The sequence below is a fragment of the Anomaloglossus baeobatrachus genome, chromosome 2 (genome assembly GCF_048569485.1).
Source record: "Anomaloglossus baeobatrachus isolate aAnoBae1 chromosome 2, aAnoBae1.hap1, whole genome shotgun sequence".
Taxonomy (NCBI): Eukaryota; Metazoa; Chordata; class Amphibia; order Anura; family Aromobatidae; genus Anomaloglossus; species Anomaloglossus baeobatrachus.
The window spans coordinates 481,991,305-482,007,567 of record NC_134354.1 but is presented as its reverse complement, the minus strand read 5'-3'; the positions used below and the strand labels follow the sequence as shown (position 1 = coordinate 482,007,567).

The 16,263-nt window shown below is 47.7% G+C and overlaps 1 protein-coding gene across 2 annotated transcripts in view; it reads left to right on the top strand.

Moving 5' to 3' along the window:
- Positions 1 to 307: 307 nt before the first annotated feature.
- The window catches only part of LOC142291703 (F-box only protein 36-like), a 68,534-nt gene continuing 52,578 nt past the window's right edge, over positions 308 to 16,263 (top strand). The window contains exons 1-2 of one of the 2 annotated variants that reach the window (XM_075336425.1): positions 1,241 to 1,336; positions 4,668 to 4,776. In XM_075336425.1, the coding sequence (XP_075192540.1) occupies positions 1,241 to 1,336; positions 4,668 to 4,776 (205 nt within the window). Of the gene's footprint in view, positions 489 to 1,240; positions 1,337 to 4,667; positions 4,777 to 16,263 lie in introns of those variants that run through there. The other variant, XM_075336427.1, reaches the window with a different exon arrangement.

Genomic DNA, 16,263 nt, shown 5'->3' with positions numbered 1-16,263 from the left:
TGTGATTCTTTATATATTATATATATATTTATTATACCTTTATCTATTATTTAATTTTCCTTGAATATGTGTGTACAAAAATTAGAAGCCACACGCATGGTCCATGTGCCGTCCAATTTTTTGTCGCACCCATTGACTTGCATTGGTGAGTCTCGTCTGATATACACAATATTTTCCTCATGCTGATTAGACCTGAAAAAAAAATACGTAGATATGCTCTGCCTCATTGAATGTTCAAAGGGAGTAGTAGGGGAAGTGGTTAACCACCACGCTGCCGCATGATCTATCAGACTGGAAACTTCTTTGGAAAACATGGTGATTTCTGGAAATTAGTACAGAAAATATGGTGATTTATTTCTTCGCGTTTCAGTGCAATAGGTCCTTCTTCGAAATAAAATCACAAATATTCCATGCTATGGGGATTGTAGCAGCCGAGAATGCTCTTCTACATGCCTTTACAGTGGTTGTGACTATCACAACCATCCCAGGTGAGCAACTCTTATGTCATCTCCCACCCGATCTCCACCCAGGTAAGACCCGATTTGCACCGATTTTGTCTCTCCAGCTATTGCGTTACTGCCTCATTGTATAATATTGGTCAGAGTGCAATGCAATGTCTTCTCGCATTGCACCTCCGTTTTATACGTTTGTGTGAGCGAGCCCTAAATGTAAACATATCAGCCCTGATTTGGCTAAGTTTAGGCTTTAATCATAGTAGTTATTAATTTCTATATTGATTTAAATATATTTTTATGCCCATTATAAAAATACATTCTGTTTTTATTTCTCTGCATTAAAGAGCCAGAAATGATATCCTGTAATATCTGTGGTTAACAATATATGGTAGAATTCCGTCTAAAACAGAAATCTGTTTGCATTTATGTGCAAGTATGTATCTATGTGATTTGTTATTCTTTGTGACTAAGAATAATGAGCCATTTACAATTAACAGAAATGCTGTTACATTGTAGGGATTAATCTGCCTGCGGATTCTCATTGAAAGGTTGGCGCTACACTTGTTTCCCCCTGCCAGAAACTGAGCAGGTTACTCTGTAAACAAAGGCCGGTTTGCTTAGTGAATAAAAGATTAGCACTTACATTCAGCAGGTGGAACCAAAGACTATGATGCTCTCTAATCAAGACAGATTTGGCAGACTACATAAAGAGGAGGTAGTTTTGTACAGGTCACAGAAGAAGTTTCAAAGTCTCCAGAACTTGTGGAACATTTCACATATTTACTATGGCATCCATTCTACCAGAAACTTTGTATGAAATCCAGAGTCAAGCTCCTGCCCCTAGCAAGGATTTTCACCATCTTGTCATCACAAAGAATGAGGTTAGTTTCATTTTAATATCCAAATTTCCTTAGTCAGTTTTTATGTTTTTTTTTTTCAGTTTTCCCATCAAAGACATTGCCAGTAGCATAACCGAGTGATCATGTGACCGCACTATGCGATATGCAGACTCCCGGCTACATGCCGACTAGACGTGCCTCACTCAATACAAGGGAATTAAAAGAGCGCATTCATCTAGTTGGAATGTGGCTGGAATTATGAACATCAAATATATTTCAGTCACATGACTGCCTGCTCTTGGCACCAGCACCGGAGAATCCTCACAGCGCGCACTGCGTGCGCTAGAGGATTCATGAGACCGCAGGCACACATAGTGACGGCCAATTTGAGATCCAAGCCTGGAAAATCCCTTTAACACTGGAAGTCCCAGAAATTTCAAGCTCCCCCTGAAGTCCTGAAAGAGGGTCAAATGTTAGCTAAAATCCTTCAGGTCATTCGACCCGTCTCTGGGTTCCAAAGGTAGAAATGTTAAATGACCCCTCTCTGGGACTTCTAGTGTTAAGTAGCTAAATCTTTCTGGAAATCAGTACAGAAATGCCATAATAAGCATTTTACCAGGCAAGCATGCTGCATACATGCTGACATTTTATATTTCTTTTTAAAAGACTATGTTGTTCTGAGCACCTGGCATTGACTTTGGATTTATACACAATTGCATCATCTAATCAGAGAATCTAGTGGGTTCCATGTTTAATAAAGCTTGCATAAAAAGAGTTACCTAAGGGTATGTACACATGGCATCCTTTTCAAGCGTGTGAAGCACCCCATAATATTAACATAATGCACAGCAATGTTAAGACTGGCGGCATTTTCCTTAAGTGGCTTCACATGAAAAAACTTGTCGGATGCACTGGCGTCCAATGATGCTGTGTGCACATACCCTAATTATTTAAAGCGCTTGTCCACTACTTGTACAACACCTTCTTATTCTCCATGTTTGGCCCCATTAAAAAAAAAAGTAATCATCAGGAAGTGAGGGGCCAGCCGCAGCTCTCACTTCTATTCAATTATCATACATTCAAAGGCAGAGAGAGAGAAGCCAGCGGTGATTGGTCATGGAGTTCTCATGATGTCACAACCAACACAGCTGGAACAGATCTGGAACGAGAGGTGAGAATAGGCTTTTTTATTTTATTGGGGCTAAACATGGGGAATAAGGAAAAAAAATCTGAATTTTGTTAAAAAAAATTAAAAAATCTTCCAATTTTTGTTGTAACATTTTTAATTTTCAGGATTTGGAGCTATGTGAGGGCTTGTATTTTCTCCCTGATCAGATGATTTTACTGATGTCACTTTGGGTTAGATACAATTTTTCTTCTCCTCTTATTACATTTTTTTTTTAATTGTTAGGACTAAAACCTGCAATTCTGGTGTTTTCATGTTTTTTCCCATTACACCGATTGGATTAATTTATATTATAATTTAATCGAACAGACTTTTATGAACACAGTGGAAAAAGGGGTGATTTGAACTTTTATTTTTTTATATTTTTTTAAAATATTTTTATTTACCTTACACTGTATTTGTTAGTCCGTTTAGGGAACTTTAACCTGTGATCATCTGATTGCTTGTGATAAGTACAAAAGTGCTACATCATTGCTGTATGTAGGAAAAATCATGGTCTTCTATGAATGCCATCCACGGGCTGGCTTTTACAGGAGTACCACCATGACAGGCATGGGGGGCTTCAGCAGACCCCTTCCTTGGCTGTCATGGCAAGCTATCGGCACCCCATGATCACATCACAGGCACGCTGATAGACACATTGAATGATATGCTCCCCTGCTGTTGTGTCTTAAATGCCACTGTCAAATTGACTGCTTCACTTGCGGCTAACAATACAAAAACCAGGATAAATGTGGTATACTCCGCGCTGCTGTACAAAGAATCACTCCAAATAATAAAAGCAATGGGGATGGTTTATTCTACGCGTTTCCAAGAGATATCCCCTCTTCTTCCTCAGGAAAATCCACCGATAAACATAACAGAGATACATTGATATAGGGGAAAAAAGGAACCCGCCCCACAGGCACATGATAAGGTCAAAGTCTATTCACTTTCGGCTAAGGCAGATGGTGGCTGATCACAACCATCATCTGACGATGAAGATGCGGGCTTGCAATTGAGAGAGCCGGCATATGATGTAACAGTACATCATATTTCAGTAAGGGGCTAATAGTCAAAGAAGCAAACAAAAACTGTTCACATAATGCAATAGCACAAATTTGGTTCAGCCCTGTTTTAAGTTATCAGACCTTGGACATGTCATATAGTTAAAGGTCTGCTGCTACTTATCACCTATCCATTGTAGAGATGATAACTTGGTTATCAGGGGGCTCTGACCTCTGGGACCTGCAACGATCTGCAGAACGAAAAAACCTTTATCTTTGTTAAAATGAAGCGACACTGCGCATGCTGAAACACTGCTCCATTTTTTCTCTGAAGGGCTGCACTCAGCTTTTAGGCAACTACATGGACAATGAATGGAGTGGCAGTTCGGCATTCTCCCTGATGCTCAATTTTGAAAGGCTACGTTCCCACGTTGAGTATTTAGTGAGTTTTTGATGCAACATTTTATTTTAAGTATTTCTGCTCCTAATAGATTACTTACATTTTCTTTAGTGTGGTTGTGACAGCGTTTTTTTACGTGCGTTTTTATTGTATTTTTGATGCTGTGTTTTTTGTCTCTTTTTGGTGTGTCATATCTAAATCAAAGCAGCTTTATTTAAAATAATTCATGGTATTTGGCATTGCCAAAACTTTGTTGATATATCCATGTGTGGATTATATGAGGTTTTTAATGCATATTTGCCATAGTGATGTAGTAAAAACATTTGTTTTTTATTTTTTTACTTTTATTATACAATGCAACTCTCTAAGGAAAATTCGCACATAAAACTAAATGTACTTGTAAGAAAAATTGACATGTTGTGGATTTCAGACACTCATCGCAAGTCAGTTTATGCTGCGTAAAATAAAAAACAAAAAACATAGTGGGCATTAGATTTTTAGAAATCCCATCCACTTTAAATGAACTGTAAGATGCTGCATTTTTTTGCACAGCAAAAATAAGTAGTATCAAAAACTCACAAAAAATTTATCTTGGGAACTTAATCTTATAGGAAACAAAAATACCCAGTTTGCGTAAAACATTCTGAATTTTGACCATTGGTGCGGATCCCTGAATGATAGGTGACAACTTATTTTAACTAGACAACCCCTTTAAGTTTTTTTATTCAACAAAATATTTTGCTATCGAGATCTGCTGTGTCTATATAAAATAAATCCGCATGTGATTCTTATCTTACTTAGGTTACTTTAAGATCTTGGAAAATTTCTGCCCGAGCCGAGCACAGAAAAATTCTACCAAGGGAAGTAAAAAAACCCCACAATGAATTTGTACACGAAACAATGATGCACAGTAAGTTTGAAGTTGACCATCTGATGGGAAATATAACAAAACCAATGATGAAAACTGTTTACGATTATATTTATGTTTCATAGTTTTAAGGTTGAAGGAAAACAGAAAACGTAATCATCGATGTAACCATGTCTTTGCTGGTGTAAAGCGTTTTTTTACTAAGATGTCACCTATATTTTTACATTATAGATAAACAAGAAAAAGTAAGGATTCAGCTCACCCACTACGAGTCCATGTTCAGTGGTCAGTGCACGGGCAGAAGGCTCCTGGATGAAGATTCTATACGATTCAATGGGTTTTTGTCCAGCACCATCCAATATTTTTCTTTAATCCACAAAAATTTTCTTAGATAAAATTATATTTGTTATTGAGCATATTTAAAAAATATTTTGTCCTTTAAAAACACATGTCTATCCGTCCTTATGTGTTTCGAGCTCCTAGGAGCTCTTACTCATAGCATATAAAATATAATTTTATCTAAGAAAGTTTTTGTGGATTAAAGAAAAATATTGGACGGTGCTGGACAAAAACCCATTGAATCGTATATAACCTATATTTTTACATTGACTGTAAGTGATAAGGGGTTTATTTTTAGCTATTTCCATAAGCTCTTTTTTGCTCTCAATAATGCGCCAGTTCTTATTAATCACTGTTTTTATTATCTGATCCATAGGGCCATATTTAAAATTGAAGACAAATCGCTCCATCTTTTTCTTACTTTTTCCCTTCATATACTGTAATTCTTACCATAAGATAACATTTTTTCCTCAGCTTGAGTTTGTGCCTCATTAACTGCTTTCAGTGGGTATCCACGTTCATTCGAGGAACCTCTGTCTTAAATCAATTGTCTGTTCTCTTAACTTGTTAGGATCATTTGTTATTGTACAGCCCCCGTGCCAGCGGCCGAGCCGCTCGGATCCGGAGCCGCGGTGGCTCGAGGGGTCTTCGGATCCAGGGGTTCACGCGGACACTCGAATTCAAAAGAGAGGGGATAGGTATGTACAGGGGATGTGTAAGTTCGTGACGCCACCCACAGTGCGTGGTAATGTACGTAACCACTGCTCCTGTTGGGGGAGCCCGGTGGTGATGGTGTAGCAGCCGGATGTTTAACCCCTCCGTGGGTAGGGGGTTTGTGCCCTGGGGCCCGTTGGGTGTTGGTGACTGGAGTGCCGTTGGGTAGAGGGAAAGGGGCTTTTCAGCGTACTCAGTCCAAGAATAACAACTCTGACAGCTTGTAAACCAGAATTCTGAGTACCGCTGCAGCATGGAGGAAGCACGTGTGGATCCGTGCCCTTGGTGTTGCTGTTAGCCTGTGGCCTTTTCCGTGGCACCTTCTCACTAGTTGGACCCTCAAGCTTGAAACTTTTTGGGTCCCGCTCACCCGTATGGCTAACGGAGTGAGCTTGCTCTCAAGGTTCACGTGTAGGATTTCTTTGGACTGTATTTGGGAAAGTCCTATCCCATCGGTGCGCTAGTACCCTGATTTTATAGCAGGTTGGGGATGAATCTTGAAGTCTTCACCACCGTCGGGTAAATTACAAGGACGCATGAAGCTACTTCCCGGCCTAGGGTCCACGTACCCCGTCGTGCCCTGGTCCCTGCCCAGTGATGGCTCAAGGCCACCGGCCACCCTCCTTGGCAGTCCGTGCCCCTTGACGCGATCCCCTGCGACCGGGGTTCCAGCTCCTACCAGGCCCAGACCAACGTCTGCCACCTAGTAAACTTCAGGAGCCCTGCTCCGGACCGGTGACCTCTCACTCTCGGAGAGTCACCTTCCACCTCCTACTCCTTTCACTCCTGTTTCACTTCTCTGTCACTTCCTCACTTTCCCCTACCAACCCCCATGTGGGTGGCCCTTTTCCCTTCAGGCCCCCCTTGGCGTGTCTGGTGGGTTTGGTGCAAAGTGTTCCTAGGATTTTGACTGGCTAAGCTGTTAGCAACACCAATGGACCAGGATCCGTAACTAAGTTCTCGTTTAATTCTCCCATTTTGGATTGTCAATCTAACATCTAGGAATTCTAAGCAATCTGTCCCAAAAGAATGTGTAAACAACATATTATATTTGTTTTTAGTATTGAAATATAAGACAACTGACTCAAAATCCTGTTCTCCTCCATCCCATATAATAAGTACATCATCCACAAAACGCAGGTATTTTTTGATGTATTTTATAAATGGATTTTCTAGACTGTAAATCAGCTCATCTTCAACTTGCACTAAAAAGAGATTAGCCAGAGTGCAGGCCACCAGAGTCCCCATTGCTACTCCGCTGTGTTGTAAGTACCAGGAGTGCCCAAATTTGAACGCCTTATGCGTTAGTACAAATGACAATGCCTCTTCAATAACCTTAATCAAGGAGGCATTCTTACCCATTTCTTTCAACATGTCTGTTATGGTATCTACCCCTAGTTTTTGTGGTATTCTGGTAAATAAACTTTCGACTTCTAAAGATGCCCAGCATAATGTATGCTGCCACTCCAAATCTTCAATCTGTTTCACCAGATCTCCCGTGTCCTGCACGTAAGAGAGAATAGATTTTAGCAACGGATTTAGTAAGCAATCAAGATATTTTGACAGGGGTTCCGTTAAAGAGCCCACCCCTGAAACAATAGGTTGTCCTGGTGGCCTGGACTCTGACTTGGGCATTTTAGGTAAAAAGTACCAATGGGGTACAGATGCCGTACAGATTCTTCTATGTAGTACTTTGTATCCATCAATACCGTCGCCCCTTCTTTATCAGCTTTTCTTATTGTTACATTGTTTAATGATTGCATTTTATTTAAAGGGAACCTGTCACCTAAAATATGCGTTCTGAGCTATCAGCAGACGCATATGTGCCCTAAGTACACCTTCCTACCCATCCCTGTGTTATAAAATTGTATAATATGAAAGTAATAAAAAACATTTTATTACCTTCATATTTCGTATGTAAATAGCAGGGAATATGGTCACAGGGGCGGCGCCTTGCCCTGCATATTTTTTGTGGTATCACGCCCCTGTGGGCGTGATACCATGGATTCACATGAGCAACGTCCCCGTCGCTCATTCTATCCTGCGTGCATTGTGGCAGGCTTCGTTTCCGGGTGTTCACGCGCCGGCTTCAGACGCGCACTGCGCATGCGCAGTGCGCATCTGAAACTGACAAGGAGAACCCGGAAGAGAAGTGTGCCGCAATAGTATGTGTAAACGTGCGCAGGATAGCATGAGCGACGGGGACGTTGCTCATGTGACACCATGGTATCACGCCCACAGGGGCGTGATACCACGGAAAGTATGCAGGGCAAGGCGCCGCCCCTGTGACCATATTCCCTTCTATTTACATAGGAAATATGAAGGTAATGAAACGTTTTTTATTACTTTCATATTATACAATTTTATAACACATGGATGGGTAGGGAGGTGTAATTATGGCACATATGCGTCTGCTGATAGGTCAGAACGCATATTTTAGGTTACAGGTTCCCTTTAACGCCTTCTTTTCTACCTTGGACAAATTGTCCGGCAAATTAGGATATTCAGAGCTATAAAAAATATAGGTGACATCTTAGTAAAAAAACGCTTTACACCAGCAAAGACATGGTTACATCGATGCTGTCCCTTAGGCCCCCTTCACACGTCCGTGAAAAACACGCACGTGTGTTACGGGCCGTTTTTCGGGTCCGTGTCCCGTTTTTGTGTCCGTTTTTATGGTCCGTGTGGCACCTGTATGAATTGCGTATGCTAGCCGTGTTTGTGTGTAGAACGTCCGTGTGTGCGTGTGGAATTAACGTGTATGTGTACGTGGAATGTCCGTGTGGAATGTCCGTGTGTGTGATGCACAATGTCGTTTATAAATGTCGGCTGACAGCAGACAGAGTTGCGCGATGAGAATGAACTCGGGTGAACTTCACCCGACTTTATCCTCATACCGCGGCTGTGTCTGTGTCGAGTACTGATTAGCGGTCACCTGTGAAGGATTCACCGGTGACCGCTAATCCCCCGAGTGACTGAAGTTTCCCCCCCTCTCTCATACTCACCGTTCCTCGATCCCCGGCGCGGCGCTGCACGGCATTCACACTGCTGCGGCGGCTTTTACTATTTTGAAAAAGCCGGCCACTCATTAAACAATCTCCTATTCCCTGCTTTCCCCGCCCACCGGCGCCTATGATTGGTTGCAGTGAGACACGCCCCCACACTGAGTGACAGGTGCCTCACTGCACCCAATCAGAGCAGCCGGTGGGCGTGTCTATACTGTGCAGTAAAATAAATAAATAAATAATTAAAAAAAAACGGCGTGCGGTCCCCCACAATTTTAATGCCAGCCAGATAAAGCCATACGGCTGAAGGCTGGTATTCTCAGGATGGGGAGCTCCACGTTATGGGGAGCCCCCCACCCTAACAATATCAGTCAGCAGCCGCCCAGAATTGCCGCATACATTATATGCGACAGTTCTGGGGCTGTACCCGGCTCTTCCCGATTTGCCCTGGTGCTTTGGCAAATCGGGGTAATAAGGAGTTAATAGCAGCCCATAGCTGCCACTAAATCCTAGATTAATCATGTCAGGCGTCTCCCCGAGACACCTTCCATGATTAATCTGTAAATTACAGTAAATAAACACACACACCCGAAAAAAATCCTTTATTAGAAATAAAAAACACACACATATACCCTGGTTCACCACTTTAATCAGCCCCAAAAAGCCCTCCATGTCCGCCGGAATCCAGGATGCTCCAGCGTCGCATCCAGCGCTGCTGCATGGAGGTGACCGGAGCTGCAGAATACACCGCCGCTCCGGTCACTTCCACGCAGCAAATGAGGTGAGTAGCGCGATCAGCTGAGCTGTCACTGAGGTTACCCGCTGTCACTGGATCCAGTAACAGCGGGTAACCTCAGTGACAGCTCAGCTGATCGCGCGACTGTCTTCATTAGCTGCGTGGAGGTGACAGGAGCGGCTGTGTCTGCTGCAGCTCCGGTCACCTCCATGCAGCAGAGCTGGATGCGACGCTGGAACATCCTGGATGACGCCGGACATGGAGGGCTTTTTGGGGCTGATTAAAGTGGTGAACCAGGGTATATGTGAGTGTTTTTTATTTCTAATAAAGGATTTTTTCTGGTGTGTGTGTTTATTTACTGTAATTTACAGATTAATCATAGAAGGTGTCTCATAGACGCCTGACATGATTAATCTAGGACTTATTAGCAGCTATGGGCTGCCATTAACTCCTTATTACCCCGATTTGCCAAAGCACCAGGGCAAATCGGGAAGAGCCGGGTACAGCCCCATAACTGTCGCATATAATGTATGCGGCAATTCTGGGTGGCTGCTGACTGATATTGTTAGGGCGGGGGGCTCCCCATAACGTGGAGCTCCCCATCCTGAGAATACCAGCCTTCAGCCGTATGGCTTTATCTGGCTGGCATTAAAATTGTGGGGGACCGCACGCCGGTTTTTTTTAATTATTTATTTATTTATTTTACTGCACAGTATAGACACGCCCACCGGCTGCTGTGATTGGGTGCAGTGAGGCACCTGTCACTCAGTGTGGGGGTGTGTCTCACTGTAACCAATCATAGGTGCCGGTGGGCGGGGAAAGCAGGGAATAGGAGATTGTTTAATGAGCGGCCGGCTTTTTCAAAATAGTAAAAGCCGCCGCAGCAGTGTGAACGCCGTGCAGCGCCGGGGATCGGGGAACGGTGAGTATGAGAGAGGGGGGGAAACTGACCGACAGACTGTGAGAGAGGGACAGACAGACAGAGAGACCGACAGAGAGACAGAGAGACCGACCGACGGACTCAGGGAGATTGACCGACATACACAGAAATAGAAAGAATAGCCGACATCACTAGAAATAAAAACACCAAACGGACACGGACTATAGGTAGATGCATACGTGTTTACTAACGTGTGTGCACATACCCATAGACTTTCATTGTGTCCACGTGTGCGTGCTCCGTGCAGATAACGGACATGCATCCGTGCAAAACGCAAACACATACGGATCACGGACACGCACACACGGACATAATGAAATAACGCACGTGTGACCACAATCATAGATTAACATTGGTGCACGTTTGGCCGTGTCTCCGGTATATACGGAAACGGACCAAACACGCACGTGTATCACGGACGTGTGAAGGGGGCCTTAGGCAACTACAAATGCGGTAGCTGTACATTTTGCAAATTTCAGGTTATAAGCTTTTTGTCACGAACCACCGGGGGGGTCACTCAGAAATCCCCCGCGCTGGCTACCAGTACGTCACAATCGGGGGGTAACAAGTGGGGGGTCACCCCTCCTTTATACCTCCCGACCGACAGACAGAGCACGTGACGCGCTCTCTAGCGCCCCTCTTATAGTCAGGCCAATTATGGAATTGCCCGACAATAAGCAAGGAGGCCGCTATACTACTTATGCCGATTATTGAAGGGTCCCCGGTGAGAGTAGGGTATATATTCCCCCGACCTCCGCGGGCGGAATATATAAAATCTCCCCGAATCTCACTGGCCTCCCCACAATAATCCTTGGCACAACTCGCTGCCACCAACCGATTTACGGTAACTATTAGCCGAACACACAGACGTGGGATTCAAGATCGAGATAACAGAACAGCCCAGGATTAATTATATAATTTAATCGCCTAAAGCACACTAGAAACTACAATATATACAATAGGGAATCTACAGAATATACAGTTATGTCAGAGTACAGTTACAGATAAAGCATGGTTTACAACAGGTATGCAATTCAATCAGTTACCTTGTGCGTCTGGCCACAGGGGGGCGCTGTAGACCAGGTTTCCAGGAACTCTCTCACAGGTCTGTCCCAACCAGGCCCCCGAGCAGAAGAACACTGGAAAATGGCCGAAGTAGGGTTATCAACCTGGGCAATCCAGGTCCCCTCCTACCTTAGTGACCTCACGGGGAAGCACTGCCACTCCCCCTGCATGGATCAGAATTATCCAGAAAAGGGGATTTTGGCCATAACTGTGCCTGGGAGCGTCGTAGACGGACGCCAATGCTCTCATTGTGACAGTTATGAATTTAGCTGCAGAACGAGGGGACTCATGACCTGTCTACGAGTTCCCATATGGCTGATATCACGTTTGGTGTGTTTCCCAATGTCCTACTTCCATAAAAAGGGTGTGCCAGCATCGTCCACATGCGGAGACACCATTGTTATGGTTGCCATATTTATCGGAGATATGGCTTGCGAGATATGAACCATTTTTTACTGGAGTCGTTCTGTCTGGCTATTTCCATAGCCTTGCTAACTAGCTAGCAGCTCCTACTACAGGGTGACGGCAGGGAGTCATCCTGTATCCATTGTCCTAAAGCCACCTAATTTCCATATCACAGGACATGGCCATGGATTTGTTGCTAAACCAGTTGTGTGAAGGGAAGGGGGTAGTGACACCAGGAGAGGGCTTCCTGACATGACTTGAATGTCATGATTTATCGTCATATCTCCGGATTTTCCTCACACCTCCCCCCTTTTGAGGGCGCTAGGGGGCAGCACACTCCGGTGTTCCCCCGTGCGCCCGTCCGCGACCTCTCCTTGTCGGGACAGCCCGTCTGCGTTACCGTGGTCACGGCCCCTTTTGTGGCGAATGGTGAAGTTGTATTGCTGGAGCGCAAGGCTCCATCGCAACAATCGCCCATTCGTCCCAGAGACGGTGTGCAACCAGCTGAGGGGATTGTGGTCCGTCTCCACGATGAAGTGGCGCCCGTATAGATAGGGTTGCAGACGCTGCAGGGCCCACACTATGGCCAGGCACTCCTTCTCCATTGTAGAATAGGCCACTTCCCTTGGTAACAGCTTCCTGCTCAGGTACAAGACTGGGTGCTCTTGGCTCGCAGAGTCCACCTGGCTGAGCACCGCACCGAGGCCGAAGTCACTGGCGTCGGTCTGTACTACAAACGGCCGCGTGAAGTCGGCTGCCTGTAGCACGGGCGGGCTGGACAGGGCGTCCTTTAGGGCCCGGAAGGCTGTCTCGCAGTCCACTGTCCAATCGACTGCAGAGGGCAGCTTCTTCTTGGTGAGGTCCGTCAAGGGCTTTGCCAGGCTACTATAGCATGGAACAAACCTCCTATAGTACCCAGCGGTCCCCAAGAAGGACATCACCTGCTTCTTGGTCCTGGGGGTGGGCCAGGATGCGATGGCCTCCACTTTCTCAGGCTCGGGCTTCAGCGTTCCCCCACCTACCCGGTGACCGAGGTACTGGACCTCGCTCATGGCCAGCTGACACTTTCCCGGCTTGATGGTCAAACCTGCCCGGTGGATCCGCCTGAGCACCTGTGCTAGATGCTCTAGGTGGTCCTCCCAGGTGGGACTGAAGACGGCAATGTCATCCAGGTACGCGGCCGCGTACCCTTCAAGTCCCTTGAGCAGGGTGTTGACCATCCGCTGGAAAGTGGCAGGGGCATTCCTCATCCCGAATGGCATCACCGTGGACTCGTACAGTCCAAATGGGGTAATAAAGGCAGAGCGTTCCCTGGCCTTGCGAGTCAGGGGGATCTGCCAATATCCCCGGCTCAGGTCCATGATGGTCAGGTACTGAGCCCCGGCCAACTGATCGAGCAGGTCATCGATGCGTGGCATTGGGTACGCATCGGCGACCGTGACAGCATTGAGCCCCCTGTAGTCCACGCAGAACCGAGTGGTTCGGTCCTTCTTAGGGACGAGGACTACAGGCGAGGCCCAAGCGCTGTTGGATGCCTGGATCACCCCCAGCTCCAGCATCTCGTCAATCTCCTGGCGCATGTGTTGCTGCACCTCCAGGGAGACCCGATATGCTGAACGCCGGATCGGGGGATGATCCCCAGTGTCCACGTGATGGACAGCCAAGTCAGTCCTTCCGGGCTGGTTGGTAAACAACCCCCGGAAGGGGTGTAGGGTGGCCCACAGCTGGGACCGTTGGTCCTCCAAGAGCTGGTGGCCAACCTCCACATCCTCAATGGATCCGCCTGCCCTAACCTGGGCTAGCATATCCAAGAGGGTTTCCGCTTCTCCCTCCTCGGGCAGGTTGCACACGGGGAGCGCACATGCCTCCCGCTCATGATGTGCCTTCATCATGTTCACATGGAAGGGCTTCCGCCTTCCACGGGCAGGGTCCAGGGTGACCAGGTACGTCACAGGGTTGAGCTGCTGGTACACGAGGTATGGGCCTTCCCAGGCTGCCTGAAGCTTGTCCTGTGGTACGGGGACCAGTACCCACACCTCTTGACCCACTTGGTAGGTCCTCTCACAAGCGTTCTGGTCGAACCAACGCTTCTGATCAGCCTGGGCTTGAGCCATATTGTCGTGTACCAGTTGCGTCAAGGCCTGCATTTTGTCCCGGAAGCGCATGACATACTCGATAACCGACACTCCAGGGGTGGCCAAATCCCCTTCCCAAGCCTCTTTCACCAGAGCCAGGGGGCCCCGCACACGTCGCCCGTACAGGAGCTCAAACGGTGAGAATCCTGTTGAGGCCTGTGGAACCTCCCGGTAAGCAAATAACAGGTGTGGGAGATACCGCTCCCAGTCACGCCCATGGGAGTCGACCAACATCTTAAGCATCTGCTTTAAGGTGCCATTGAACCGCTCGCACAGGCCATTAGTCTGTGGATGGTACGGGCTGGCCACCAGATGTCGCACCTGGACTTGCTTACAGAGGGTCTCCATCAGCTGGGACATGAATTGGGTCCCCCGGTCGGTGAGCATTTCCTGGGGAAAACCCACTCGGGAGAAAATCTCCAGCAATGCGGTGGCCACCTTGTCAGCCCGAATGGACGACAAGGCCACTGCTTCTGGGTACCGGGTGGCATAGTCCACTACCGTCAGTATGAAGCGTTTCCCGGAGCTGCTGGGGATGGCCAGCGGGCCGACCAGATCCACAGCCACCCTCCTGAAAGGCTCATCGATGATTGGCAGAGATACCAGTGGGGCTTTGGGGCGTGGCCCCGCCTTCCCCACTCTCTGACAGGTTTCACACGAACGGCAGTAGGCAGCCACATCGGCCCCCATTTTTGGCCAGTAGAAATGCTGGTTTAACCTGGCCTTGGTCTTAGCGATCCCTAGGTGTCCGGCCATCGGAATCTCATGTGCGATCCGCAACAACTCCGTCCGGAACGGATAGGGTACCACCAACTGTCGGTCCCTGGGCCACGCCTCCGGTGAACCCTGCTGGACCGTGGCCCGGTACAGCCGTCCTTGGTCCCAGACCACTCGCTCCGGGTCCGAGTCCGAGGGAGGCTGTGCCGCCTGCTCCTTTAGAGCTTTCAGGCTGTCGTCAGCTTCTAACGCTGCCTGAAACCCCTGACCAGATGTGGCCAGAATCGACGAGACTGTCACATCTTCGGTCAGTACCCCGGGACCTGTGTCCTGGCCTCCACCTGACTCGGCTGCCACTTGGTCAGAAGGGGAAGAGCTATCGGACCTCCGGGAGGCCCCTTGGCTCCCAGCACTCCCACTGCGGGTGACAGCGGCCACAGCCGCTGCGACCGTGGGTCGTGCCTGCTCCTCCTCCGTTCCTGACCAAGTCGCCGGTTCAGGCAGACCTACCTGGCTTCCTGACACCCCGGTTGTGGGGGAACCCTGCACCGAGATCTTACCTGGGAGCACTTCCGCTCCTGGACCGGCCCCAATCTCACCTGCCTGTTCCCCTCCTGCAGCAACAGAACCCCGGTGTGAAATCTCTGGGGACCCCACATTTGCTGTGGTAGCCCCCACCCCACACACTGGTCCTCCCCCTGCAGCACCCTGCTCTCTGCTTATCCCTGCAGAGGGCAACAGATCCCAGCTCACAGGCTGGTTACTTGTAGAGGCATTGTCACACCTTTCTCTGACCCCCTCCCCTGTCACAGCTGCAGCTGCGTGTGTGTCTATGGTGTCTGTGCAAGCAGAAATATCAGAGTTCACTCCCTCCTCCCTTACATCATTCATAGATAACACATTAACATTGTCAGGAGTCATGTCAGCACTGGCTGAAGGTTCAGCCTTTGGGGCGGGGCCAAACTGGGAGGTTATTTGCCCCAAATCTGTCCCAAGTAGCACGTTTGCAGGGATCCGATCAGTTACCCCCACCTCCCTCACCCCTCGCCCTGCGCCCCAGTCCACATAAATGTCAGCAACAGGCAGCGCCGGGTCAATGCCTCCAATCCCGGAGACAGCGAGGGTTTTTCCAGGGATCAAGTCTTGGGGGGACACCATCTCAGGCCGCACCAGAGTCACCTCCGAGGCGCTGTCTCGCAGTCCTATGGTCACAGACTGGCCGACGGTGACAGGTTGGAAGCTGTCCAGGGACCTACCACCACCCCCACCCACACAATACACCTTGGGCGGCCCTTGGGACGGGGACGGAGCCGGGGCCTTGGGACGCTGAGGGCACATGGCCTTGAAGTGTCCAGGTAGGTTGCACTGGTGGCACCGTCTTGGTTCTGCCACGGGCCTGGAGAGGGGAGTTGAGGGGGACACCCCCTGCAGTCTAGGGGCAGGTGGGGCAGTCGCAGAGTTCATCTTACCCCC